This window comes from Poeciliopsis prolifica, unplaced genomic scaffold (genome assembly GCF_027474105.1).
Source record: "Poeciliopsis prolifica strain line A6 unplaced genomic scaffold, Auburn_PproV2 SCAFFOLD012, whole genome shotgun sequence".
In the NCBI taxonomy this organism is placed as follows: domain Eukaryota; kingdom Metazoa; phylum Chordata; class Actinopteri; order Cyprinodontiformes; family Poeciliidae; genus Poeciliopsis; species Poeciliopsis prolifica.
In genome coordinates this window covers 4,425,280-4,451,208 of record NW_026562387.1, presented here as the reverse complement: position 1 = coordinate 4,451,208, position 25,929 = coordinate 4,425,280, and the positions used below count along the sequence as shown (strand labels likewise).

Sequence of the window (25,929 nt, the reverse complement as noted above, 5' to 3'; positions counted from 1 at the left end):
TGAATTTGAATAATCTGTCTTACCCAGACGGTATTTGAGCAGTAGGTCCCAAATCGAGCGCCTGGAGTACGGGTCAACCCCTGAGGTGGGCTCATCCAGGATCACCACCTTGGCTCCACCAACAAAAGCCAAAGCTACCGACAACTTCCTCTGCATTCCCCCTGGACGTCGAGACAACGGTTAAGTGTGTGTTTTCTTTGCGTGTGCCAGAGGCCAAGCGGCGCACGTGACTCTAAAAAGACCTGAGAGATTCTCGGTCAGTTCGTCTCTCTTGTGGGGAAGGCCCAGATCCTGAAGCATGTTCTCCACCTCTTCCTCAGCCTCAGCTATCGGACGGCCTTTCAGCAGCGCGTAGAAGAGAATGTGCTCTGCCACCGTCATGCTGAGGAACAAGCAGTTGGTACAAATGAGTGCCACCGTTTTTCCAGGTTAAAACCTAAGATGTCAAAAGATGCTAAAACTTGAGGGTATGTGGGCCAAAGTAGAAGAAAGTAGAAGACATTGAACTTTTTGGCTCACTATGACTACGTAGAGTATTAAACAGCGTAAAATACCATGTACAGTCCCCTCCGCATGGGGAAGGCAGCGGAGCCAAATTCATGGTCAGAAGGATAAAGATACTGAATTGAGGTAGCAGGAAGAGCTAAAAACAGGGCAGTACTGGAGGAAAATCTTTTAGAGGTTTCAAGGGATTTGAGACTAGGGCAGGTGTCCACGTGCCAGCAAGATAATGACCTCACAAACATGGCAAAAGTGTTGGATTGTGACAGGAAATCCCAACACAAGACTTGAAGACTTGTGGTTGTGAAAACCACAAATCTTTAAGGGTTGAATGTGAAGTCATTTAAGGGTCAAGAATGTTAACTGGCATAAGCACAGCTTATGCCAGTTAAACATGTGAGAAGTGACATACTGCTGAAAAAGGATGTTGTACTGAGGACACATTCCCAGAGACATGCGAATGCTGTCCATGTCCGTGCGGATGTCCTTGCCGTAGATGGTGGCCGTCCCCGAGGTGGGAGGGAACATTCCAGTCAAAATCGACCTGGGACAAAGAGAAGATGTAGACTCTCTCACGTTCAGCATTGCGCTTACATGCCAGCAGAGAGTCTAAGCGACATACATGGTGGTGGTCTTCCCGGCTCCGTTGTGCCCCAGAAAGGCCGTAATCTGGCTCTCGTAGAAGTTGATGCTGAGTCCATCGACAGCAGGCGAGGAGCAGCTGCTGAACACCTTGACCAGGTTTTGGATGCAGACCCCCTTCACCAGATCTGCCGGCTCTGCCTCGAAGAACAGCTCCTCTATGGACACCGCACACAATTCTGTTTTTCTTTGAATGTCTCTGAGTTTAAACTGTGTTAGTTTTGTGCAGAGAGCGAAACAAATGTGTTTAGTTGCCTAAAGCTTGATGAAGTCATGTGTCTGGAATGCAATGCGGAGTCTACTGATTAACTAAACACGACGCTGGTAGGTGAGTGGTGTGAGTTTACAAATACCAACAAGTTCAAACACACACAAGGTCATCAAGGTTTCACACAATGGATCCTGTCTGGGATGGAAAAGCACTCTGTAAGGCAGCTGCACTCATATACCGGGTTTACCGTCCTTCTCGTTCTTCTCAGGCTCTGTGTGGCTCAGCTTCTCGCGCTCATCATGATGTTCACATGAAGGTATGTCCTCCTTCTCCTTAGCTAGTGGTTCCACCTGCTCGGCCGTTTCCCCGACAGCCTTTTTCTCTCCTTGCTCCTTGTTTGTCAGATTGTCGAAGCCTTTTTTTTCCAGTTCCGTTTTGTAATTTCCTTTGGAAAAAGACAACAAAATGTCCTGGCATAATCACCCATATCATTTTGTGTAAAAAGTCACTAAAACGTATACCACACAGGCTGAGAATAAAATACCGGAGGCTGGGGCAACACTGTTGAGCCAGTAACATGGCAGCAAGGGGAAGTAAAAGGGGCGACCAATGCCGTACTGTCCTGTGATGACAAGAAGAAGAAGAAAAAGAAAAAAGAATGTTAACTCATTTTTATGACGAAAGCATATCTTGTGGTTCATTTCAGCACACTGACCAGGGAAGACATTGTCCAGGTACCAAGCCAGAGCTGCATAGAGAACCGTGTCCACGCCCATCATGCAGATGGACGTGAGGAAGGAGAACTCGTCTCCCTCCAAAGGACTGGTCTGGATGTTGTCCCACTGCAGGCCCATCCCTTGCTCCTCATACCGGGATAGATACTCTGTACCAAAGCCAAATGCCACTTGGGACAGCAGACTCTGTGTGATGAGGCATTATTTAATCAGAATGGTCAAGTCCATTCCACCATTACTTGACTAGCATTTTTTACTACTAATGAAGAAATGAATTATGGTGTTTGGGAACAGTTCGTAGCTGGGTAAGAAGAAGAAAATCCAGTACAGTGCCTTGTCAAAGTATCTGTTATCCTTGAACTTTTTCACAAGTATCCACAAACTTCAAACTATGTTTCTAGTGTTTACGTCATGGACCAACACAAGGTAGAGCTAAATATAAAAGTGGAAGAAAAATGATGCAAGATTTACTAAATATTTTTCAAATGAAAATCTGAAATGCACATAGAACCAGTTTATTTTCAGCCCAAATATGTTAATAGATGCCATATCAATATATTCTCCCATCCCAAGTTTTGAGTCGTGCCAGTGGCATTTTCATTGATGATAACGCTATGGGAGACATGCCCTTATAATGCTGTTTGTGATTGTAACGTGACAACGTACTCGGATGAATTCCGTTTCAAGGCATCTGCTCATCGATGTAAAGAGAAATATAACCGTGTTTCGAGTCGGAGGCACCCACCGCCATGATCTTCATGTCTTTGGTGATGCGTTCCTGCCAGGCGAAGCAGAAGATGTGCGGCAAGTAGAGGGTGAAGTAGATGATGCCGCAGCAGGCAGCCGCCAGGTTGGCCTGGTTAAAGAAGACGCTGAACAGGAAGCACTGCATGATGGTGGCAGTGGTGAACGAGAGCAGAAAGAGGAAAAGGAGGACAGGGTCGCTGTAGTTCAGCACCCTCCCTCCCTGAAGACAGGAAGGAGACACACATGAGGTTCAGACACTGTAATCCTATCAGTGTGCATGTTTTGGTCGGTCAAAAAGACGACATCGTCAACATGTCCACAACAAAATGTGGACGTGTTGATGTAACACTGTCCACAAGGGGTCGCATAATCATTTACTGCTAATCTGGCAGAACTCTGACATCATCCTCATGATGTCATGGTAGAAGTCGTTCTAACATTAATGATTTACTGAGAAAGTATGCATAAAGTGAGCTATTAATATCACTTCAGTCATCCAAGAAAAAAAGAGTGATAACTGGCAGCAGAATGGTTTACTACTCTGCGTTTATGATCTGTGAAGTGAGTTTATGTCGAAAGCAGACAGAGAGATAGATTAGATGTTTCACGTGGAAGACATGCAGCTATGGAAGTACAAATGTGATGCTCACCATGATGATGGCAGTCAACAGAGCAGTGCTGGTGCCCATCATGAAAAAGCTGTCGATAAACCAGGTGGACCAGATGACGCCGTTGGTGACCCCGATAGTTTTCAGGGTCTCCTTCAAGCGGAGCTCTTTCTCCAGAACTATGCTCTTAACGACCATAGACACGGAGTAGACCCAAGCCAGAACCATGAAGATGGGGAAACAGCGGTTCAACGTCAGCATGAAGCTGGAGGAAGGAAATTTGGGAGAGGAAAGAAATGATATGGAGGACCTACTTATTGACAGACAAAGTGTGTAAAACGATATGTTTCCACTCACAGGTCATCCACATAGCAGGGATAGGGGAACTGCTGAAGGTAGACCCCCAAGGGCCACTCTTTTCCTGTATGAGTCCTGATAATCCCATGCTCTATGATGTCCTGGAGGTAAGCAAAGCCACCCCAGATATAGCGGAAATCATCCATAGGATCAGCTCTGGGGCCTGGGTCCCAGTACCTGAGAAAAGTGAACACACATTTCAAATCCTATGTTTTTCCCATATCTACACGGTGCTGGAAACCGAATCTAACCTGTCTTTGACTTTGTTGGTGCGCTCCACTATGTCGATGTCCATTCGGATCTTGAACTTGACATGAGGGGGAACGCTGGTGGTCCAAGAGAACATGTTCGTAAAGACGAGACCCGCCCAGAACTCGCCTCCCTCCAACAGGTCCAAGGCCCGATGAGTGACAGCATCTTCGTCAGGCAGAGGTATGAATTTATCAAGAACTAAACACTGTCAGAGAGGGAATAAATGAGAGACAAACAAACACACATTAGGATATGGATTAGAGCAAAGCCATGAGGATGAACAGAATGGAGAACAATGGCGCCGTTTAACATGCTAATATTGCAATCACAAGATCAAGTTGTTTAGCAGTTAGCAGCTTGGTTTAACATGTTAGCATGCTAATGGCGACGTGAAGTTATTCGGCAGTTAGCATCTCAGCTTATCACGTTTGCTTTAAATCGCAACAAATTATAATTTAATTTGAATTTAATGAATATGAATACAATTCATTCTGTTGTTCAGTATGAAACGACACAGCACTTTATTGACATTACAAAAGTGACAATTATTTTACGGTTTAACGAAAAGACCATTTGCAGTAAACTACGAATGTTTAGTGTCTATGCAGTAAACATTCGTAGTTTACTGCGTAGTTTTCTTAATCTATAGTACAAAAACCACAGGTAGCACATGGGCTCCCATTAAGAGGACACAAAGAAAATGCTGGTGTCAAATATTCGAGATGTTAATGCCGGTCACGCAAGCATAACCCTGAATAACTCACTTGGAGTCTAAAAATATGATAATTTTATACTGAAGTGTTCTGTTGTAACAATCTGAAAAGAAGTTGGGAACTGGCTGCCATCATACAGCTGCTATTGCTTCAGCAACGTCCTCAGCGTAGCTCAAAAGACGAAAAGCCCACAAATACCAGCGCTGGCCCAAGACCCCGAAGGCCCCCTACACATTTGCAGAGGTGTTTGTCTCGTTCCTGAAAAGCGTGTCCGATGAAACCATTCAACGGAAGCTCATGCAAATAAGGACGGCTGTGGTCCAAAAGGAATCCCTCCAAAACAGCTATTTACCACCAAGGCTACCGACGCAGCCCTCCTCAACCCAGAACACACACACAAACACCGTTTGCTTTGCAAACAGAGATATACACCAAAAGTAAAAAAAAAAAAAAAGGTCTGGATGCATTTGAGCTATTTCAGACCTAACAATATTAATAAACAAGTCACATTTAGGAGAGAATCTCTTTGTTGACGGAAATATTCCCCGACACGAACAGTGAAGCCTCTTCGGGCGCCGTGATATGCATACATGCCACCAATGTGAGCGAGCCAACCATTAAGCTCACGGTTATTGTTGCAGCTCTATAAAGGATAGTAGATGGAGTGACAGCTGTGTCTAATCGGCCTCAGTCGCTCCCACTCTTCCTGTCAAACTCAAGTGCTGTAAGCTTCAACTTGGACAAAAACAAAGCGCACCCACCACCTACACAGCCTTGTATCCAGGTACACCCCCCTGTCCTCGACCCCTTCAGGGCAATATACTTCTCATTCTGATGTGCCTCTGCAGTAAAAGGGCCAGTTTACTCTTTTGTCTTAAATGCATTCCCCCCTACTAATGTACTTGACCCTTATAAGAAGCGTTACGCAAGGGCTTCTCTTTGTTTTTTAACTTCTCCTCAATCAACATGAAACAAAACAGAGTGGCCAGCTGCTTTGTAGCTTTGGCTCATGCCCACCTGGGTGGACTACCACATTTCTGTACAAAGGGAACAAATTGGAGAGCCAAGAATCTCCTAAAAACGTCAAGAGTGGTGCTTAGAGCACAGTGCTTCGCTTCCAGGGCATTAAGTTCGACAAATGCGAGGCTTGATTGGATTATTTTGTGAAAAAAGGCCTGACCCGGAGACTGACATTTCAAGAGGAGCGTAATGGCAGTACTGTCCAAATTCTTACCATCAAAGTCACAAGAGAGATTGGGGGGAAATTTGAATAATTATCCTGAAACTTTAGACTTATCTGAAAATTTGGAGAGTTGTTGTCAGAACGTGTTTGCGTCGACACCAGGCCAAAATGTCTGATTCGGCGAAACATTTAGATTGACAGATTCCGATTAAAATACATCAGAGGTTGTCTTTTAGCACAGCTCAGTGTGACCTTGAGGGAATGAAAAAAAGAGAAATTAGGAACCACAAAGAAGTCAAAGTACTGCTACACCTGAGAGGCTAATAAGAACAAACCTAACAAAGTTATGATGACTTGAACTTTGCTACAACAGCCACAGATTTGAAGCAACTCAAATCAAATTCTCACAAGGAAGACCAAGAGGAAAATTACTGGAAGGCTAAAATACCAGCAAGCCTAATAAAAGAGCCCAGAAGGAAACTGTGCGAGTTTCAAGATCCCACATTTAAGAAACTACTGGCTGGCTCAGTGTTTTATTCTTTGCTATCATGAACATCGATGAGCCTGGAACGACAAAGACGCTTCCGCAAGGTGAAATCAAGACAACAGGTTAGTAGGGGGACACATAATCATGCTTGCCACCCAAGCACGAGAATAGGTATCAAGGCCACTTAGGAAGCCCGGATGAACAGCTAACCTGAGAAATAAGATCATGACTAAGCTGGAAGGGTTTAGGTTCTTCGGCAAGGCTAAGAGCAGAAAGTAAATGAAGTCGTAGGAGCGAAAATGTAGCACTTTGACGTGTACCCGCTGCAAAGTGACCCTCAGCTACAAATTACAGGTCACCTCTCAGCGACAGCGGTGTTCCTACAGACATCAAAGCGGCATGGAGAAAAAGCATCCAGCTGTCAGAACAATAATCAAAACGTTCATTGCAAAGAAATTCTGACCAAAGGGCAACTTACACCAACGCACACGGCATGTTCTCTTGTCTTTCCCATTTTGAAGAAAAAAATGGGAAAGGCAAACATCCCACTGCGAAAAAATTACAAATTACATTTATTTTGAAGGAACTATTAAGACTGCCAAAAATTTTCAAAATTATTTCTAGGTGAAAAATATGCTCACGTTAAAGAACGGATGTTTATGCCGGTTTGATCAAAGATTACTTTACCTTAAGGCATCATTTCACACATTGAACACAAATTATTAACATTGCTGATCACCTGCTGAAAAGGTGATCGCATAAAGTGACTAAAGAAAGACATCTACAACATATGTCCAGTTTGCTTTTTGTTTGATTCCGTTTTTACGCTGATAAAACCCCAGCCCAACATGTCATACAGGAAAGTATGTGAGCGTCCTCAGAAATGATTGCATTGGAGGGCCAAGAATGTCAAAAGACAAGAAGCATTTTGCAAGAACGATAATCCCCCAAATGAGAACGAAAAGACTACTAGTTGTACACAAGCTCTCTTGTCTTGCAGAGGCACTATTACTAATTCCAGATAATGCAGGATGCTTCAATTTTTTTTGCCTGTATTTCAAGAAAAAAAAAACTATTTAATTAATGTGAGATTAATTGGGGGAGTGATTTTTTTGTGCTGCTCTCTGCAAGAAAATATAAAATGCGCTGCTGTGGTCCTGTTACTCACATCCCCGTACTGATTGAGCATCCGAATGACCCGGTCAGTGAGGTTGAAGACGTCTCGCCAGTCAAAGTTGGGCATGTCGTAGCGCCGCTCCTCTGGTGGGCCGTTCTGCAGGAAGTTGAGGATGTGTTCGGAGGAGAACGGCGCCCCTTCCAGGCTCCTGTCTATGAAATCCATCACGGAGGGATTGCGGATGATGTCCTAAAATTAAAATAAAGTTTTTGATTTTAATTTGACAAAATGTACAGCCCAGTAAAACACGTCACTGTAGAAAGAGACGTGTTTAGATGAATGTACCTTATTTTTATTTTATTTTTTTGCAAAATGCCACAGAAAAAGGGCTGTGATGTTTGGCAGCATCATGTTTTGTGGGTGTCTTTGCTGCAGCAGGAAATTACATGGTATCACGAGGAAAGAACATGAAGAGGAAATATAGAAGAAATGCCTCAAAACTTCGGCCAGGAGGTCAAAGCTTGGACACCGAACGGATCTCCCACGTGGGTAGCGACCCTAAACATGCAGCCAAATTAGTGACAAAGTGGCTTAAGGACAACAACATCAGTGTTAGGAGAGGCCATCACAAAGATCTCCGCCTCGTAGAAAATTTGTGTGCAAAGCTGAAAGGAGGAGTTCGGGCGAAGCGGCCAACAAACCTGACTCCGTTACATCTCTTCTTTCAGGAGTAAGGGGCCACTGTGAGAAGTTTGAGGAAGGATATTCAAAACATTCGACCCAAGTCATACATTGTAAGAGGCCATTTCACCACTGATACTTGTAAACAGTCCACAAAAATCTTGTTATTCTGGCATTTGGCAAATACAATGTTCTCAGTCCTGACTGACCTGTAAAACAGATCAAATATGATCAGATTTGCTATCAGAGAGGGTTAAGAAAAAGATATGTTTCCTTTTTACACAGTATATGGAAATATCTGTTTTCAATCCGAACAATGGGCTCGTTTCGCATTTTGAGAAGTAAACTGGAAAGCGAAAGAGATGCCTTATTGTCGTGAGATAATTTTTTTTAATATATACAAGCAGGAAATTTCACCTAAATGGTCAGAAGCTCGGGATAAAATAACATCATTTATCAACTTATTCAAAGACACAATAGTTGGGCATTGGGTTTCGATCGTGCACATCTCTCATGTCACAAGGAGCAGATCTGGTGCGAGATAAGCTTGCAAGTTATTTATTCAGCCAGACTGCAATGTTGTCCCACCCGGATCATCTTGACTTGCACTCCATCTTGGAAAAAAGCCCAGATCTGAGGAGCCACTTCCTCCCAGGCCTTTCCCATCGTCCTCAGCCTCTCCAGCTCCTCAAACGTTGTGTTCGCCTGCAGCGGAGGAGAAAGTGAGAAGTTGAACATCCCCCAAAGAAAATATAGAGAAATGCATTCAGGTTGCAAGAAACATTGGTAAGCGCGAATAACACCCAAACCCAATCCAAATTTGGACACAAAGCTTAAAAAAAAACACACACACACACACACACACACCCTAATCTCCCGCTACATACCATTCCCACATCAAACTGTGCGAAAACAAGCTTTGCAAAGACAACAAGGGCATTCTCCCACAAAAAATTCCCGCCAGCCTTTACAGATAACCTGCGACGAAGGCCTTTTCGGTGCCAGATTGTCAAATATTTACTGCACGCTTATCGTTCAAAACCTCACATGTGTACAGTGCTTTGTGTAAGCGCACACCCGAGGTTGGCTACTCCGGTATTCAGTCATGTGCAGTGGGGGGGATAAAAGCACTCAAGAGTACACCCAATTAAACGCCTTCCTCTTGTGTGTGTCTGATTTCGGGTGACAAAGGGGACAATGGAGCCGGGGGGTGACAATGGAGGCCGTTGGTGACGACTGGCTGAATGCATTCAGCCGGCCCAGTGAATCCCAGTGAGGTTCCCACAACCGGGAGCTTCCTCATTCCACGAGATAGTTCAAAACAGCAGGCGACAGAGGAGGACAGCCTGGAAGGGGCGGCTGCTGAAAGCCGATTTTGTGAAAAAAAAAAAAAAATCAAGTAGGAGCTAAGTTGTGGCGTGTTGTGATGATTGAGAAATATTTGAGGTTTGAGGATATATTCTGCCTTTCATTGTGTGTCCTAAAAATACCACAGGTACAGCAGGATGTAGATAAGACCTAGGTAGCTCAATATTGTGCAAGAGCAACCACGTATGACGACAGCGTGGTCCTAAAACACAAAGTTCTTGACCAGCATTTCCTTGAAATACTGTGATGCATGACAACAAAGAGCCCGCCAGAGTCTTTGTTCCCCCCTCATGTAAAGTAATGGATTAACCCAGTGGTTGCCACATTCTTAGTGCAATTAAGATTCCAGCTGAGGCAGGAGGAAAACAAAGAGGTCTGTAAAGGGCTGGGTAGGAACAAACATGGGGGTGTGAGACCCTTTCTACGCACTTTCACGTCTTTAAGGAAAAGCCACGCCGGTGCGTAAGGCAACTCTGGAAAAGCGGCGGCGCCAACGGACGGGGCAGCAGTCAACACAGCCGATCAGTTTGTGACCAAGCCAACCGTGACTGCCTATACCCACCTCCCACCAGAGGCTTAACGGCTCTGAGAAACACTTATCTACATCTAGATACAAAAGCCTGGACACGACATGGGGAAGCTGATCACATTTTCTGGGGTGGAAACGCATTGTTCACCGCATCAGAGGAGCCGGCGCCGAAGAAAAGCAGAGATGGGGACGTCACCGAGATGTCTGGGTGGCCATAATCATTTAGATCTTTCTAGATGTCGTGCTTAAGTGTCTTCCATGTTTCCGGTTGTTCCTGCGCATTTCTAGTCGTAAGTTTTCAATCGATCTAAACCCAGTTCAACTCTCAATCAGATTTCCTCAACCATAAAAGATTTTCCCATTTATTACGGTACGACCACAACCTTGAACAAATTTTATTAGGATTGTATGACACACCAACATAGTACACTGCACAATAAAATCTTTCGTGTTTAGCCAAAATAGAACCAATATGTGATGAAGAGTTGATACAGATCCTTCTGTTGGTGTAGTTCTCTAGCAACTTTGAGCATCTATACACTCAACCACACTCAGATTGGATGGGTCGTGTCTGCAAGCATCATTTTCCCAGTCCTGCCACAGGTTCTCCATCAAATTTGAGTCTGTACTTTGATTGAGCCATTCTAGATTCTGCACATGTTTGGTTCTTACTTGGCTCTGGGTCTGTTTAGTCTTACCGACATCTGCTGCAGAATTTATGTGTCATATCAAGCTCCAATGAAATATATGCAAGTCTGCGGTTGTAACTTCATAAAACATAAAATAAAAGGAATTTACTGTACACTGTAACGAAATTATCATAAATGCTTTACAAGCAATAGAGAAAGGATAAAATAAAAAAAATAACAGTATCTGCCCAAATAATTTTAATGTCTAAAGAAAAATACAAACAAAAATACATAAAAAATCAGCACAGTTGCCATTTGCTTACATTTCTTATGATTTGCTTGACAGCTGGTGAGTCTGGAGCGTAGAGGATCCGTCCCATCAGCATTGGCTTCACAGAGTTCCACACAATCCGTGTGGCAGGATTCGACTCCAGTTCCTTCATCATGTCATTGCAGAAAGGAGCTGAGACAAATAGTTATCAGTCAGCTGACTGTGGTCACAGAGGAAGTCAGTGTATTATTAAATTACCAAATCCTACGGATTGTGGCGTCATCAAACAAACAAAAAAAAAAATTCTCAAACTCCAAATGAAAACTTTGGAGTCATCTACAATCCAGGAGTAAGGATTTTCAAAGCCAGGAATGTCTTCTCTTTTTTTCACCTGCATTAGCCAGGAATATGACTTACAACAAATTTTAATTTGTAATTTAATGGCTTGAAATTGGGCCTCTGTCTCTTTAAGAAACTCCAGTTGTTTCTGACTCTCCACGTTCAGGAAGTCATCACAGTTTTACTTCTCTATTAACCCTTTAAAACATTTCCACCAGCGTTCTACTGAGAAACAGCTCATCTCATGAGCTCAGCCAATGGTGCCGTTCCCCCAGGTGTTTGCTAATTGCTGCTGGCTAGTCTGAAGGAGCTGAGTTGGGCAAGTGTGGTAGTTGGGTACTCTGTGAGGTGGAAACTTGGAAACTGGCAGTTTCCGAGGAGGAGCTTCATCTCAAAGGTGGGGCTCGGTCCCCCCAGGCGATTTGCACAGCTGAAATGGTTTCCATGGAGATGAAAGGACCCCTCAAACACGCATGAAAGTAATGACATTATAGCATGACGTAAAGCTAAAAAAACTTTGATTTTACATAAGACTTTATCAAACAAGTGCTGAACTTACTGGTGCTGTTGTCATATGTGTAGTCACCCTTGGCCCAGCCGCTGCTGATTCCCAGGAAGGCTTTGTAGTTGTTGTCTTCGTACCAGTTCAAAGAGGCGACTCTGGAGAAAGCCCCCTCTGTGTAGCCGCATACGAGGCTGGAGGCAGCAGCCATCACCTCCCTGAAGGACAGATTCTTCTGGAACAGAGGTGTTACGACCTGGATGAACTCCACGGAGCTGCTCCTGTGGAACAGCTGGGAAGACAGATGCAGAGCTGATTTCAAAAGATGGGTTTGTAGTTGAAAGGAAATGCTGACGTGCATTAGAAGTTCAATTTCACACAAAAAACAATAAAAAACACTGTGCTGCTAAAAGCCTGCTTTCTCTCTTGCAGGTTCCTTCGAGTTTCTTCTTAAACACGGTTAAATGTTTCAGATCATCAAATTTGAACGATGACGTGTCGCTTTTAGAGATCACTTAGTCTACTTCATGTTGACAGACAGGTTTTGCTTAAGCAGTTTCTTTGCTGCAAGGTAAGGCCGGAATCAGACCGAGGTGTTTGTGAAATTCAAGCAAAAATGGTTGGTCGCAGTGGATTTGTGATGTAACGAGAGCGAGGAAATTATATTTCCACACACAATCAGACTGATACGACTGCTTTCGTTGGACAGAAGGGAAATCCCCGTTTGAAAACGCCATTTTTCTATTTATTTAAGACGACTTGACGATTCAATGCGTCTAAGTGCGAAAACTCTTGAAAAGGAATATTTCAAGGCACTCTACTTGTTAGTTTTTAGGATCTTCCTCATCTGATTTACAGGAAGTGACATGTTTACATGTTCCACCTCGACAGAGACAACCATCTCGCCAACAGGATGTCGCACTGTCAACAGCAATGAATGTGTATTTGAAAACATCAACATAAAATAATAGCTTGGTCCTTCATATAACACTCTAGTGATGAAAATATAGTGAAATTGAAACAAATCATCATCTATCACCCATCATCAACTTTTCCTAGACAGGAGACTTTTCTTCTCCCACAGTATTGTCCTGCAATAATGAGTTATCTTTCTCTTTCAGGCTGAATTTAGATTTCCTAACATGCACCAGAAAATAACCCCCCCCAAACACCTACCATCTGTTTGCGCAAAAACTCAGGCAGAGTCAGGCAAAAGGGAAGCAACTGTTTCCTGCCAACTAAAAATAGGAAGCCGTGAACTTTTGAATGGGGCGCTACTGCTCTGCTCCGCGGGCCCGGTTCTTACGTCTCGCAGTCTGTCCGAAGCGGAGGAGACAATCCGGACCCAGAAGTGAATGTCAATGCCGTCAGAGTAATTATCCAGGACGCGAGGGAGCTGAGGAGAAATGGATATGAGAGATAAAGAGTTTCAATTTCTATTCATTGCAGGGAATATCCCAAAATGGCAGGAATATTGCTATTGAGTTTAATGAGATCCGAAGGGATTTTAACACCAAAAATGGAAAAAAAAAAAAAAAAAGTCAAAATATAAATTCAATTGCATTTTTGAAAACACATATAGGCAAGGCAGGATTATTTATTTCTCTACAAAACCTTCTACTCTTTTGAAACAATAGCAGATGCGGGAAGCAGGATGAATTTGTGCCAGAATTTTCTCTTTTTAACCACGACAACATTGAAAACAATGCAACCTTTTCAATTTCTCCGTTATTGTTAGACCAAAAAAAAAAAGAGTGAAAGTTTCTTAAACATTTCTCATAAAACACGGAGAAAACCAATCCTGTTGAGATTCAAAAAAGAAAACATCTGGAAAACTAACATGATCCTTCGCCTGCCCTTGGCTTCCCATGTCTTTACTTGAGTACTGTTTGGGTTTTCCAGAAGTGCGCACGAGACAATAGAAGAAAGGATCAGGATGTTGGATGAAGCCAAGACACAAGAGTAGCCATCAGAAACATCCTTCCTCTTTTCTGTCTCTGTGAACAATCGGGAGACATCAGCTTTAAGTCACACTTGTCAGCCGCTGCAGCTGTACTGGACTGAACCCAGTTGCGCCCCAACAAGTTTGTTTGCTAAGAGCGTTCGTAGCATTTTCTCGCTACTGCAAAGCCAGAGAGAGACACTAAATGCTAAATACAATTTGGCGTGGTTCCACTGGACAGTGCCTGGGTAAGGATGAGGCAGACAGCAGAATCTGTTGTTGTCTGTCTCATAGTCAGTCTTGTTTACTCTTCACTAAACACTGTCTATACGCTAAGCTGTAAACGGACAGAGGGATCTTTGACCGTTTGTCAGTGCACAATCTCTCTTGGCGCTGTCCTTTCTCTAGTTGACCCCATGGCTTTTCAGTAGGATTTAGGCCTGATTTGAGGTCTGGCAAACCAATTGTGTCTTGAGTTGACTATATGTTGGATTATTGTCCTGAGAACAACAGAGTGACAACCATTGCCAACCTACTGGTAGCTCTCTCAAGAAAAGGCTCATTCCAAGAAATTGGTTGCCATGTTGATTACATTTAGCGGGTTGTGATGGAAACTAGGCAACCCTTAAGGCTCCCGTGTGCTTCATCCCAAGCGGTTATGTTTGTTATGTTTTTGTTTTTGTTTTGTTTTTTGGCAATAAATGTGTATGTTTTTTTTAGTGGCGAGTTTGTCACAATCCGAGTTTTTTTTTTTAAAGAACATGTTTGTAGTTTAGAAAAGTGCATGCATCTGCCTTACTTACGTATCATTTGTCAGACTTTTTTAATCCCCTGCACACACGCTTGAATAAACACCATCCGATGCGTTGAGCTAATAATAGGCCCGAGACCAAGTCTGTCTGCTCTCCTGTTAATACAGGTTGTTGGTATTTATCCGTGCTTATTTAAGCTCAACTGCTTCCCTCATTTAGTGTTCAGTTTATTTTTGGAAGTAGTTGCTTTTGTTTATTTCGAAGCTAAATGGAAATCCACTGGGGGGAAAAAGTGAGTGCGGTCACGAGACATTAGGGCCATGATGTGTGTTGAGTCAATGCACGTAAAAACAGCAGCTTTTTGGATTTTCTCCGGTCGTGCTTCCCCGCTCACGTTTTTTGTTTTCTTTTTTCAGCACGACAGCTGAACAATGCCGTGTTTACTTGCACTGCATTTTCCTGAAAAAACATCTGCTCCACCCCATGAGTCATGCTACTTGTAAAACAAATACAAACTGATGTTTATCCATTTTATTGCTGTCGTTAAACATGTGTGTCACCTGAGAGTACTTTCTGTCTTTATTGGGATGTGTTGACGAGCCCAAACTGCTGATGTGGAAGGAAAGAAAATTAATTTTTTATTTTTTTTAAAAAGAAGGCTTTTGATGTCTCAACATTTGTTTGAGGTTAAAAGTTATCTACTGACAATAGGTTTTGCTAAAGTCATCTTTTACAACAATTACTCCAAACTTTTTAGGATTGTTTTTAATTTTTTATTTTTTTTTAAAGCTCCAATACGTAACTTTACATGAAATGTGTATGGGGTTTTTTTTTTTACACATTTGATAAAATTAGTGCACAATCTGTGCACAAAGGAAGCTCCTCTGTCTTCTCCGGGTTGTCATATTGCCATCTGCAAAAATATACCGCTCCCAGTCACAAAGAACCAACCAATACAAAATGCATGATGGAAAAGTTTTCAGAGTATCATTCAAGAAAAATATGTATAAACATGTCTTTTACATTTTGCTAAAATGTGTTCCTAGTTTATAATCTTGGGTTATTTGCAAGGTTTATTCGTAGATCAACAATTGCTTAATTTGCCATTGTTTGATGAAATGTTATTTGCTTTTGGGAGCCATTTCCCATAATACTGCAGTCCCTATACCAGTATTGAGACTGGTGTAGGACCAACATGCACTGGGGTTGGGCCTTTGTTTTTTGAGGAGAAACAGAAACAAACAGAAAGCTGCAGCTGTATTTATTGCTTGGTAATATATAAATGGGTTTTATATATATGTAACACATGCTCTTTGTGGCACTTCGCAATCAGGAAGTCATCACAACATGGCTCCTCTATTAACCTTTAACAGCATTTTTACTGGCGTTGCTCTGAGAAGGAACTTGTATTATGAGGTCAGCTGATGCAAAGTTCCCCCAACTGTTTGCTAATTGCTGCTGACTAGTCTGAAAGAGCTGAGTGGGGGAGAGCTGCTCTGTGAGACCCCTTTAAAAAAAACAAAAAAAACATTGCATGTTAACTATCCACCCTGAACAAAAACATAATTAACCCGGCAAAAACTGACTTGAGTGAGATTTGCCAACATCTTTCTAAAATCATAAACTATGTTTTCTTCATATGTAAGTGATAAAAAGATGTGCAATCCATGTCATACTTCTAAATCCAAGAATAAAAAAAATAATAAAAAAAAAAAAACACTGACCAGTCGGAAGAGTTTGAAAAAATCGACGTTGGCATAAAATCTGTCCTCGATGATCTGCAGCCTTTGCGGGGTCAGGATGCACATGGCGTTCCGAACAGAGTAGAGTCCTCTATGGCTCTGGAAAATCAGGAATCGCTCTAGGAGGCTGATGCTGCAGGCGATGTCTTTCAAATGCAAGTCTGGCACCCCAAAGGCAAACTGAAACAGGAGGTCGTAGCATTTAAACACGAGATTTAAAGGTCAGATTTACAATACTTGAGCACAAACGCCATTTACGCATCAAAAACACTAGAGGGAAACACTGGCTGAATTCAGCCAAGGAAAGGTTTTGTGTTTGGGCCTGGGAGCTTTGTGTGCACACTAGAGTTGAATAATTCACATAGTTTGGTTTGCTGTAATCCACGTAGGTCTTGTTGCATTATTGTTTACAACTGAACATAAACGCTAACGTTCAAGGCTGGCATGGCGTTTGGAGCTGCTGCCAGGAATTTGCGGGTGTTGCGCCGGAGGGAAAAACAGAGGAAGGAACAAAGGAAGAGCTATTTTTTCCAGCCTTTCTTGTCAATTTATTTGGAATTTTAGCAAATACATGTCACGCTGCTTTATTTTTAAATCAACTCCAGGAAATGCAATGCTTTAGATCTCTAGCAAGAAACCAAAACTAACAGTGCTTCCTTATGTTTTTTCCATACCGTATTGCTCTTTCTGTTCTTATCAGAAGTTCCTTTATTGGTTTACATAATAGACTTTAATGACTTTTCCCCACTTATGTGTGTTATGAAAGAAATTTTACATCGCAATCTAACACCTTGAAATTGGGCCTATGTCTCTTTAAGAAACTTCTGTTCTTTCCGCGACTCCGCCAATCACAACATGGCTCCTCTATAAACCCTTTACCAATGTTTTTTAACAAGTGTTGTGAAGGAAGAAGCTGGTATATGAGCTCAGCTGATGCCCAGTTCCACCACACGTTTGCTAAGCATTGCTGGCTAGTCTGAAGGAGCTATCCTTCAAACTAGTCCGTGGGGACTAAACAACCAATCAAAACCAGGATTAATCAACTAGCCAAGCTCTCAGGAAGTTTTGATTTAGTAACTCAGGACTGTTTATTTTGATGCAACCTGCATTTGACTTTGAATGAATGCTTGCTTTTTGCTTGACATTTTCTGACTCACGAGAACCTTACTATTAAATATTATTTCACCGATTTCAGGTTTTTCAGTTGTGCTTTCAACTGCATAGCTATCTATGCAGCAGCTATGCGTAGACAGCATGCTATAGACATACTTGCATGTTTGTAAACCTGCAATTATGTCTATAAACAAACTTGCATGTTTATAGGCATAAACATGAACGGATTTTGCACGTTTATGTCTAAGTCAGATGAATTTATTACCAGATCATTGTTCAATTTTGTCAGATCGCATTAGCAGCATTTATACCGAGCAGTCAATCCAGGTGTTGAGCAGCGATCGGCCCTCATCGCTGCCCCATGACGGCAGCGAAATCAGAATCCGATTGAAATCAGATTCTGCTTCCTATCGGAATCGGAAGCAGAATCGGAAGCCAGATCAGATCATGATCATTCCCTCTGTTTTGTTGGATGAACATGTTCATTCTGAGCTTTATTCATTTCATACAGACTGCTCAATGATGTTGGGTGTCAATTCTCAGGATTTATATTCTGAGTTAAAGGCTGCAGTCATTATGCGTGGCTGTGTGTGTGTTTCTGGACGTGTGTACCTGTTCAGGCCTGATTTGGGCATTGACTAGGTAATCCACCACCGACTCCGTCAGGGGAACGTCTCTCAGCAGGAACGACGTCAAGGTTTCGTCGTCCTTCAGGATCGCCTCCACCTTCACTCCGCGACCTGCGGCGGAAGCAGCGGAAGAGGTGCGTGAGGGTCCGCGCGCGCCACTGGCCTCCGACGGATAACGGCGCCTCCTCGAGCTGGAATAACCGGTCCGGGCGGAGGAATCCTTAAGTCCCGGCGGCGCGTACCGCGGACGAGTTGCGACAAGCGAGTTTCAGTGGAGCAAGCAGAAAAGCGCTTCCCACTCGTTCCGACTCTGTTCACCGTGGCGATGTTTCCAGTCGGCCTGCCTGAGCTTGACGGGAAGAGTGCAGCTTTGGTTTCGATCCAGTTCTGCCCGTCTTGGGTTCTGAGTGATCTCACTCGTGTTGCATTCACTGGAAACGACATATGACGCAAAAAAAAAAATCGAGTGGGGACACGACGGCCTTCCGAGACTCTATGTGTCATATGAGTTCATGTCGCTCATTTTATGACTTAATGCACAAGGATTTCATCCTCTTTTTTTCCCAATTTTTTTTTTCCAAATATAAACCTGAAACCATGCTGCATGCATTTGTATTCAACCCCATTTACTCTCAGACCCCTAAGCAAAACCTAAGGCAATGATGTTGATGACCTTTTGACATCACCTACATATTAAATAGCCCAGCTGTTGTAAGGACAACTCTTAAGTTCTGGTTGGTGGCGGCAGCGTAGTGGTGTGTGAGAACTTGGTCAAAGGCGATGAAAGGACTAAAGACCTCTCAAGACTTTTAAACAGCATAGATCAAAGAAATTTAATGAGCTTTAATTTTGGGTGATCGACGATCTGCCAATATTTGCATGTGGAACCTGAGAAGCGAGGTGTAAAATCTGCTTCCGGATGCTTTCAGTCCCAAAACAAACAAAAAAATGGTTAAAAAAAAAAGTTGAAGGAGCATGAATAGTTTGCGAGGCACTGACTGACGGAGCGATGGACGGGAGAAACTAGGATCTCACAAGAAAGTGGACGGTTGACGTGGTCAGACGTCTCTTCCGACAAATGAACACGTCGCAAAATAAGCCGCTTAAGGTTCAGACCAGCCTTAAGCCTGCGTGATATAATGGTGTTAAAGCATCCAGACACAATGATGGGAAAGCATGTGAAATGTAACTAACCTCAGATGCACTTTCACATGAGATGGCAGTTTTAAAATGGGATTTTCTTCTAAATCCCATTAGATTAACTCATTTATGAATGTCTCTAAGCCAACATGAACTGCAAGTTCTGCCAGAAGCTGAACGTAAGCACAGAGTAAACTGTGTTAATACTCACGTAAACACCGGATTAAAACATAAGGGAAGCCTTTTGGGTTTTCTTTTTCTGCAGCAGTAACACCAACTCCACTAAGGGACTGTGCAGGAGGTCAATGAAGGCCTGGGGCACTGACCTGAGACCTGTTTGGGATGAGTGCGCAACGTGTCCATGAAGTTGCTCATGGCGTTCAGTTCCCTCCAGAGGCGACCGACCTGCAGAAACTCGGGGTCACTGAACAGAAGCTCCTCTGCGTCCGAGTAGAACCGGGCCAGTCTGCGGAGAAACATCAGGAGCAGCTCAAACGCACCCTGTCTTCATTAGCATCACACAGTACATAACAATACTCAAGCAAGGATGCTTGTTGTTGTTTTTTGGGGGGAGGGGTTTTGCAAATAAAACTCAGAAAACTGAGATTTGTTGTTGTGATACCCCTAAATAAAGTCCAGTGTGTTAACTGCAGCTGTTCTGAGAGGGTCTCAGAAGTTCATTTGAGATCTTAATTGTGTAACATTACATATATGTAATGTTACATTAATGAAGAGTAACATGTAAATGAACATACTGTAGTTTTTCAGCTAATGTCAATCCAAAAGCATTATTACTCTTACGTGTGTGCGAAAGCCCGTTATCGAACACTATGTTGCATAGTGCGTCATACATGTGAATACAGTAATTACAGGTAATTGCAAAGTTCAAAACACCTGATCTGACATTACATTATTACATCATTTCCACTATGAAGCAAGGTGGTGGCAGCAGCATTCTGTGAGGATTCTCAGGGGAAGCAGGTCAGATCCACAACAGACATCAAAACACATCCATTTGTTGGAATGTCCTAGTCAAAGCTTACATGGAGTTGTTGTAGTTGGACACCAGACCCGGAGATTCGCCACGGGTGGGATACTGAAAGCAGGGGTTGTTAGCATTGCAGACGATTCCCTGGATCCACGGCAGGATGCCGGCTGAGGGCATGGCCTTGTTAGGAAAGTGGCCTGAAGAGCAAAACATTTCATTTCTAAATAGTTACGCAACAGTTATTAAAAAAAAAACCAAAACAAACAAACAAAACCAGGAATGCCAGCATGACAGCGGTAACAGCTTTTTTCTCCGTATTTAGCTGTAGCCTCACATTCATGTTGACGGTAGAGCGGGTTTACTCTCCTCAGCCACACCAGACCCATGAACAGCATCACAGGCCACATGATCTCCATGAAGAACCGAATCTGTGTCAAAAGAACATTTTAAGTTTATTTTGACGATTGCTTTCAGAGCATTCCTGTGGTATTATATATGAACATTTTCTTGTTCAAAGCGAAGGCCTGGTACAAAAGGCCAGTAATCCTCCAGTGCCTGTTCAGACCCAGCAGGGTGTGGCAGGCCTTAAAGCATTCAACGCTTCAGCAGATGTAACAGGAAGGTATTTAATTTGTTGAAAATAACAATTGGGCAACCGCCTCTAGAAGCAGCAACAGTTCAATGGAATCTGACTTGGGACTTCCACCAAATGTAATAATTGCCCCACACTGCTGGTCTTAAAACAGGCGGATAAAGCACAGATGAGAAGAAGTTACCCTCTGCCGCCTGTGGATGGTCCAGTTCTTCCACAGCAGGAGCCTGACCTGACCTCCTGACCCCATGCTGGTTCCTGTTCACCCCCCCGAGCCCCACGGGGGTCGGCCCTGGCCCGGCAGACCTGTACGCAACCAGTCTGGAATGATCCGCTGTGCTGGGAAGAGCCGTCCTTTGTCTTACTGACGTGTAATCGGCCCATTCAGCGATGGCTCATGAAGACGGTTAATGAGCTCAACACACTTCATAGTCAGAATAGCCACAGAGGTCTCCATATTGCAATTATACTGCAATCTGTCTAAATTAGAAAGCAAAGTGCTTGTGCTCTTTCCTAATACATTTACAAAACAATTAGTGTCAGTATGAGTCATTTTCTTCTTCTTGACTTGTGCTGTAGCGACTGCACCACAGCGTGTTTACAGTAAATATAACATTACACTGATGTGCCACCTACCTCAGACGAACGCCTCAGCTGTGGATGGATGCACAGGAAATAAATAAAACATTAGAGCCCATGTTCCCTCGACTGTTCCCTGTGGTTGCAAACGCAGCTCGTTTTCAGACCTCGTGAATACGTAAGAGGATTGAATTTAATCTACTTTCTGAGCGCTGAGAGAAACGACTAACGCCCCTCTGCCACCGGCAGAGCCAGTCATGTCCTTTAACAATGGAGGCTTCATTAGACACTGTAATTACAGGTATGGTTATAGATTCATTGAGGGGCGTGTGTAATAAAATTTCATCACAATTCAATCACGTTCAGTTATTCAAAACTCAACGTACATTTCAATCGTTTAATTCAGATAATAAAACTACTGTATTAGAAACAATTTTTCCTCACAAGATGCCTGAATATTTAATGAAATCCAAAAGGCTGTGCCTGTGCACTAACTTGGTCCAGGATGTTTTGATTGTGACCTTCAGATCATCCGTATTGTTGGGTCTGGTGTCTCTCATCTTTCTCTAGAAAAAGGTCAATAGATGCCCTACGAGGTTTCGGTGAGCCCAGTTGGAGGTCCGACACAGCACCAATAATACCAGGGTCAACGAACCGACTTTTGAAGCCTTTGGCATCCTGTTGGGAAAATGAAATCAGCATCTCCATGAAGCTTGTCCGCTGAAATAAGCTTGGAGTGATCCAGAATTTGCAGGTAATGAGAGCACTAACTTTAACCAAAATCATCTCTTGACTGTGGAAACTTCACATTGGACTAAAAGCAACGTACTGTTCCCTGCGACTCTTTCCCCAGAATTTCCAAACTCAATTTATAAATGCAATGCAAAATTTACTCTCTTCTGACCAATGAGTAACAGTTCGTTCGTTCTTTTTTTTTTTCTTGCCTGCTTGGATTAACACAAGGAATGAGTCAGATGTTGTCAGCATACAGTACATCGTCGCACTTTGAAGTATCTCCCGCCGCTGTCTGCATGCGAGTCTCCATAAAATCTTGAATAATCCTCAGAACAAAGCCGACACATTTTTAAACTTCCACTTTCCATTAACACGATAACCCTTCGTGAAAAGACACGGAAATGACTGTTTAAAATAATAATAAAAAAAAAAATCATCTTTCTTAGAATTTGCCAGATATATTTTAATAAGTTACAAAAGAGTGTTTAAATGTACCTGTTTTTTGTCTTCTCCTTTTTAATACATTGAACCTTTTAACAGTTTATCAACTGTGTACATTAAATGAAAAAAAAAAAAAAGATACAGTTTAAATAAATGATGTCCTTCCTATTGCTGACAATGAAACATGTAAGGTTTGTTACAGGTAGGACTATTAAAGTTGCAAACAAAGAATAAAAAAAAAGCTTTGGCTATTAAAATTTAAAGGCAATATTACAAACAGTGGGGGGCGGGGAAACCACTAGTGGCATTTTTAAAAACTTGTCAGACAACGTTGACATCATCCAAGTTAAAAAATATAAACGCAAAAGGCTAACTAGCTTCTGTTAATTTTGTTCCTTTTAGAACATGTCTTAACTGCCAGTACAGCTACCTAGCGCTCCATGTGTGTACATGTAGTGACACAGATTTATACATAAATCATTAGAAAATAACCTACTTGTAACAGATTAAAACACTCTCTCACGGTGGGGAAAACACTGCTCCATCGGGATTCACACCAGATTAAGTGCACTGGATTGTTTTCTGTGATGCGATTCCAATTATATGCACTAATCTAATGAGTCACACCCAACTTTTTGGCATTAAAACAAACATCCATTGTAAGTTTGTAGAAACTTTGTACAATATATATATCTATATGTATAAAAACAATTGCACAGTTTTATAGAAATTATAAATATGGTGCCGAGTGTTCTGAGCAAGTGATTGAAAGATGTGAAGTATCCGCAGTGCTTTAAGTGCGTCTTGTTGGTCTTCTGAGGATTAAATCAACAGGTGGAAGACAGCTTGCATTTTTGGACTAATACGGAACTCGTTCACCTTTGACCGCAGTTTAATATTGACGCTCGAAATCCAGGACTTTTCACTTAGACGAAATGAGCCTCTCTGTGTTCTACCTCTTGAAGGCGCCGGGGCCTCAGTCTCTGGTATACAGGTTTCGTCTGGTTTTGACCCATTTCTTCAGGGCTGGAACTGGGAGAATGAGACATGGCTGCCTGGTCGACTTCCTCAAGAGGTTCATCGACTGAAACCTCGATCTCAATTCCTAGTTCCTCCTCTTCCTCGTCCTCCTCATCCTCCTCTTCTTCTTCGTCATCATCCTCCTCTGCGCTGTTAGCCAGCTCACAGTTCTGCTGCCCTTTAGCTTTGCTCCCTGATGGAGGCTTGTAGAAAGTTCCAGGCGGAGGCTGAAGAGTCCTTGGCGCTCTAAAAACTGTTGCAATTGTGTTGTTCCTTAACACATTCTCCTCCCTCTTTAAAGTCCTGCTGGGTCGCACCGCCACTGTGTAAGGTCTGTTGGGATAGATGGTGCTGATGGTTGTCCCCGCCGTCCCGTGGTTTAAGGAGGCCGGCACAGAAGCCGACAAGCCGCTGGCGTCCAGCGCCGATCCCTCCGACGGAGAACTCGCTGCCAGTCTGGCGGCTCTGGACGCCATGTCGTACTTGTACTGTTTGTCCCACGTTCTCCGTAACGTCTGCGTGTCGATGAAGGTGCTCCGGTAATGCGCGCCCGCTCGCAATTTGGAGCTCTCCGTCTCGTCCACCTCTTCAATGGACTGGCTGCATCCACCTCCCTTCTTGCTCTCCCAGTTGGCGCTGTTCCGGGTGTTGTTCTCGTCCACCTGGCCCCGGCCGAGAACCCGCTCGGCCGGCATGCTCATCGGCCGGGACGACAGTTTGTTGCGTGGGTGTCGAAGCAGAACCCTGCTGACCGTGACGTACTGCGAGCGGCACAGACCCTTCTCGCTGGGTTTGGCGATCTCGGGGACGCTTGACGAGAACATCCCGTTTAGGGTCTCCGAGTCCACCTCGTCGCCTTTGAACACAAATCAAAAGTGTACATAAATTACAAATCCAAATGGGCTTTAAAGAAATGCTTTTTATTAAGATGAACACTGACCAGGTTCAAAGTCATTTCCATCGAGGGATGGCATGGCCTCCTCAACCTCAGCTAATAAGTGTGAAGACGGTATTACTGAGGAATGTCTCTTAAATACATTTGAGCTCTGCTGTAAAAATCAGATAATAAATGTTAACTGACAAATAGACGCTAAAGTAAACTGGTCAAAAGGGGTGGACATCGACAAGTTCTCACCTCCTTGATGTCTCCCAGAGACTTCGAGTGCCTGCTCAGCTGCTCCTTCTCCTGCTGGCTGAGGCGAGAGTGAGAATTCGCCCCTGTGGGTGAGGTGGCACGCAGAGGGCTGAGGGGGGTGTCAAAGATCATCTGGTAGTGTCGGATTAGGAGCTCCACCATGAGAGCCTGATATGGGTAATCCACCAGAGAGGAAAGGGAGACGTCGGCGTCCGCCTGCCTCAGCTTGATCAGCGTCGGGCCGAAAATGATCCCGAGGTTGCTAGCCGTCATCTTGTTTTCCTCCGAACACTCGGCCACCCTTCAAAGGAAGCAAAGGAGATGATAGTCTAAGGGTGGATTCACATCAGACCTGTTTAGTCCACTTCAATCAAACTCTAGCTCTTTCATCTCGAAAGTCTGGTTCGTTTGGGGAGGTCTGAATGTAATCAAACTCTGATGAGGAGCAAAACAGTGAACTCAGGTCTCGATTCGGCAGATGTGAACTCTGGCGTGGTTCGTAATCTGTATGTGAATGCCAAATGCACCGGAGACCGCTTGGTGGGACATTCTGGCTACATGCAACCAAACCAAATGGTCAAGTCCGTTGCTACTGGAAGAAATGGCTTGTGGTCTTTTTCCAAAAACGAAAGAGAAATCCTACATCAGCTGAAAACTGGCACCACTTCATTGTGGTTTGCATTTTGTGAAGAATGAAGTTACACTCAGTTTCTTCTTCAGAGGTTTTCATTTTGTTTCCTTCAGTGGTTTCTGGCGCGAGTACAGGCAAGCCGGGCAACAGGCTTTTCAAAAGGTTTGGTACATTTGATGTAGTGCACTGTGAAAACAAACTACGCCTGCTGAAAATGTAACAAATGTGGCAGTTTTAGTCCCTAATCGAACAGATTCTCAGACTATCAGGTGTGAAATCACCCTGAGAAGCGGATCAAAACCCATGTTAAAGCAATGTTCGGAGAACTGCCCCTTGTCCCTGTACCTGTGAAGATGCTCTATGAGGAACTGCAGCGTCTTGTAATGCGCTGGAGGCAGCTGTCTGACCAGATCCTTGATTTTGAACAACACCCTGTTGAGTTCCACGCTGACCTGGTCCGCCGTAATGGCGCCAGGATTGAGCCGCTGGGCTTCGAGTTCTTCCACGATGATGCGCTGGCTTTCCTTCGCCAAACCGATGAAGTCGTTGTAGTATCGGAACAAGATGAGAGGCTCTGGAAGCTGGAGAGCACAAAGCACATAAGACGCACCAAACCTGA

General features: G+C 43.5%; 2 protein-coding genes across 3 annotated transcripts in view; both read right to left on the bottom strand.

Moving 5' to 3' along the window:
- LOC129364549 (retinal-specific phospholipid-transporting ATPase ABCA4-like) overlaps positions 1-21,543 on the bottom strand; it is a 34,383-nt gene extending 12,840 nt beyond the window's left edge. Inside the window, 24 exon segments of the mRNA XM_055037235.1 lie at positions 24-161; positions 243-382; positions 914-1,045; positions 1,124-1,301; positions 1,602-1,799; positions 1,899-1,976; positions 2,070-2,274; positions 2,834-3,055; positions 3,486-3,708; positions 3,801-3,977; positions 4,052-4,257; positions 7,604-7,801; positions 8,822-8,938; positions 11,083-11,222; positions 11,929-12,163; positions 13,178-13,267; positions 16,290-16,487; positions 18,033-18,160; positions 19,516-19,655; positions 20,233-20,374; positions 20,512-20,605; positions 20,954-21,031; positions 21,034-21,249; positions 21,406-21,543. Coding sequence (XP_054893210.1) covers positions 24-161; positions 243-382; positions 914-1,045; positions 1,124-1,301; positions 1,602-1,799; positions 1,899-1,976; positions 2,070-2,274; positions 2,834-3,055; positions 3,486-3,708; positions 3,801-3,977; positions 4,052-4,257; positions 7,604-7,801; positions 8,822-8,938; positions 11,083-11,222; positions 11,929-12,163; positions 13,178-13,267; positions 16,290-16,487; positions 18,033-18,160; positions 19,516-19,655; positions 20,233-20,374; positions 20,512-20,605; positions 20,954-21,031; positions 21,034-21,153 — 3,577 coding nt within the window. The 5' untranslated portion in view covers positions 21,154-21,249; positions 21,406-21,543.
- Positions 21,544-22,504: 961 nt separating this feature from the next.
- The window catches only part of arhgap29a (Rho GTPase activating protein 29a), a 33,822-nt gene continuing 30,397 nt past the window's right edge, over positions 22,505-25,929 (bottom strand). Inside the window, exons 20-23 of one of the 2 annotated variants that reach the window (XM_055037233.1) lie at positions 25,656-25,891; positions 24,680-24,980; positions 24,485-24,593; positions 22,505-24,400 (exon numbers count right to left, since the gene is read on the bottom strand). In XM_055037233.1, the coding sequence (XP_054893208.1) occupies positions 23,451-24,400; positions 24,485-24,593; positions 24,680-24,980; positions 25,656-25,891 (1,596 nt within the window). In that variant the 3' untranslated portion in view covers positions 22,505-23,450. The remainder of the gene's footprint in view (positions 24,401-24,484; positions 24,594-24,679; positions 24,981-25,655; positions 25,892-25,929) is intronic. The other variant, XM_055037234.1, reaches the window with a different exon arrangement.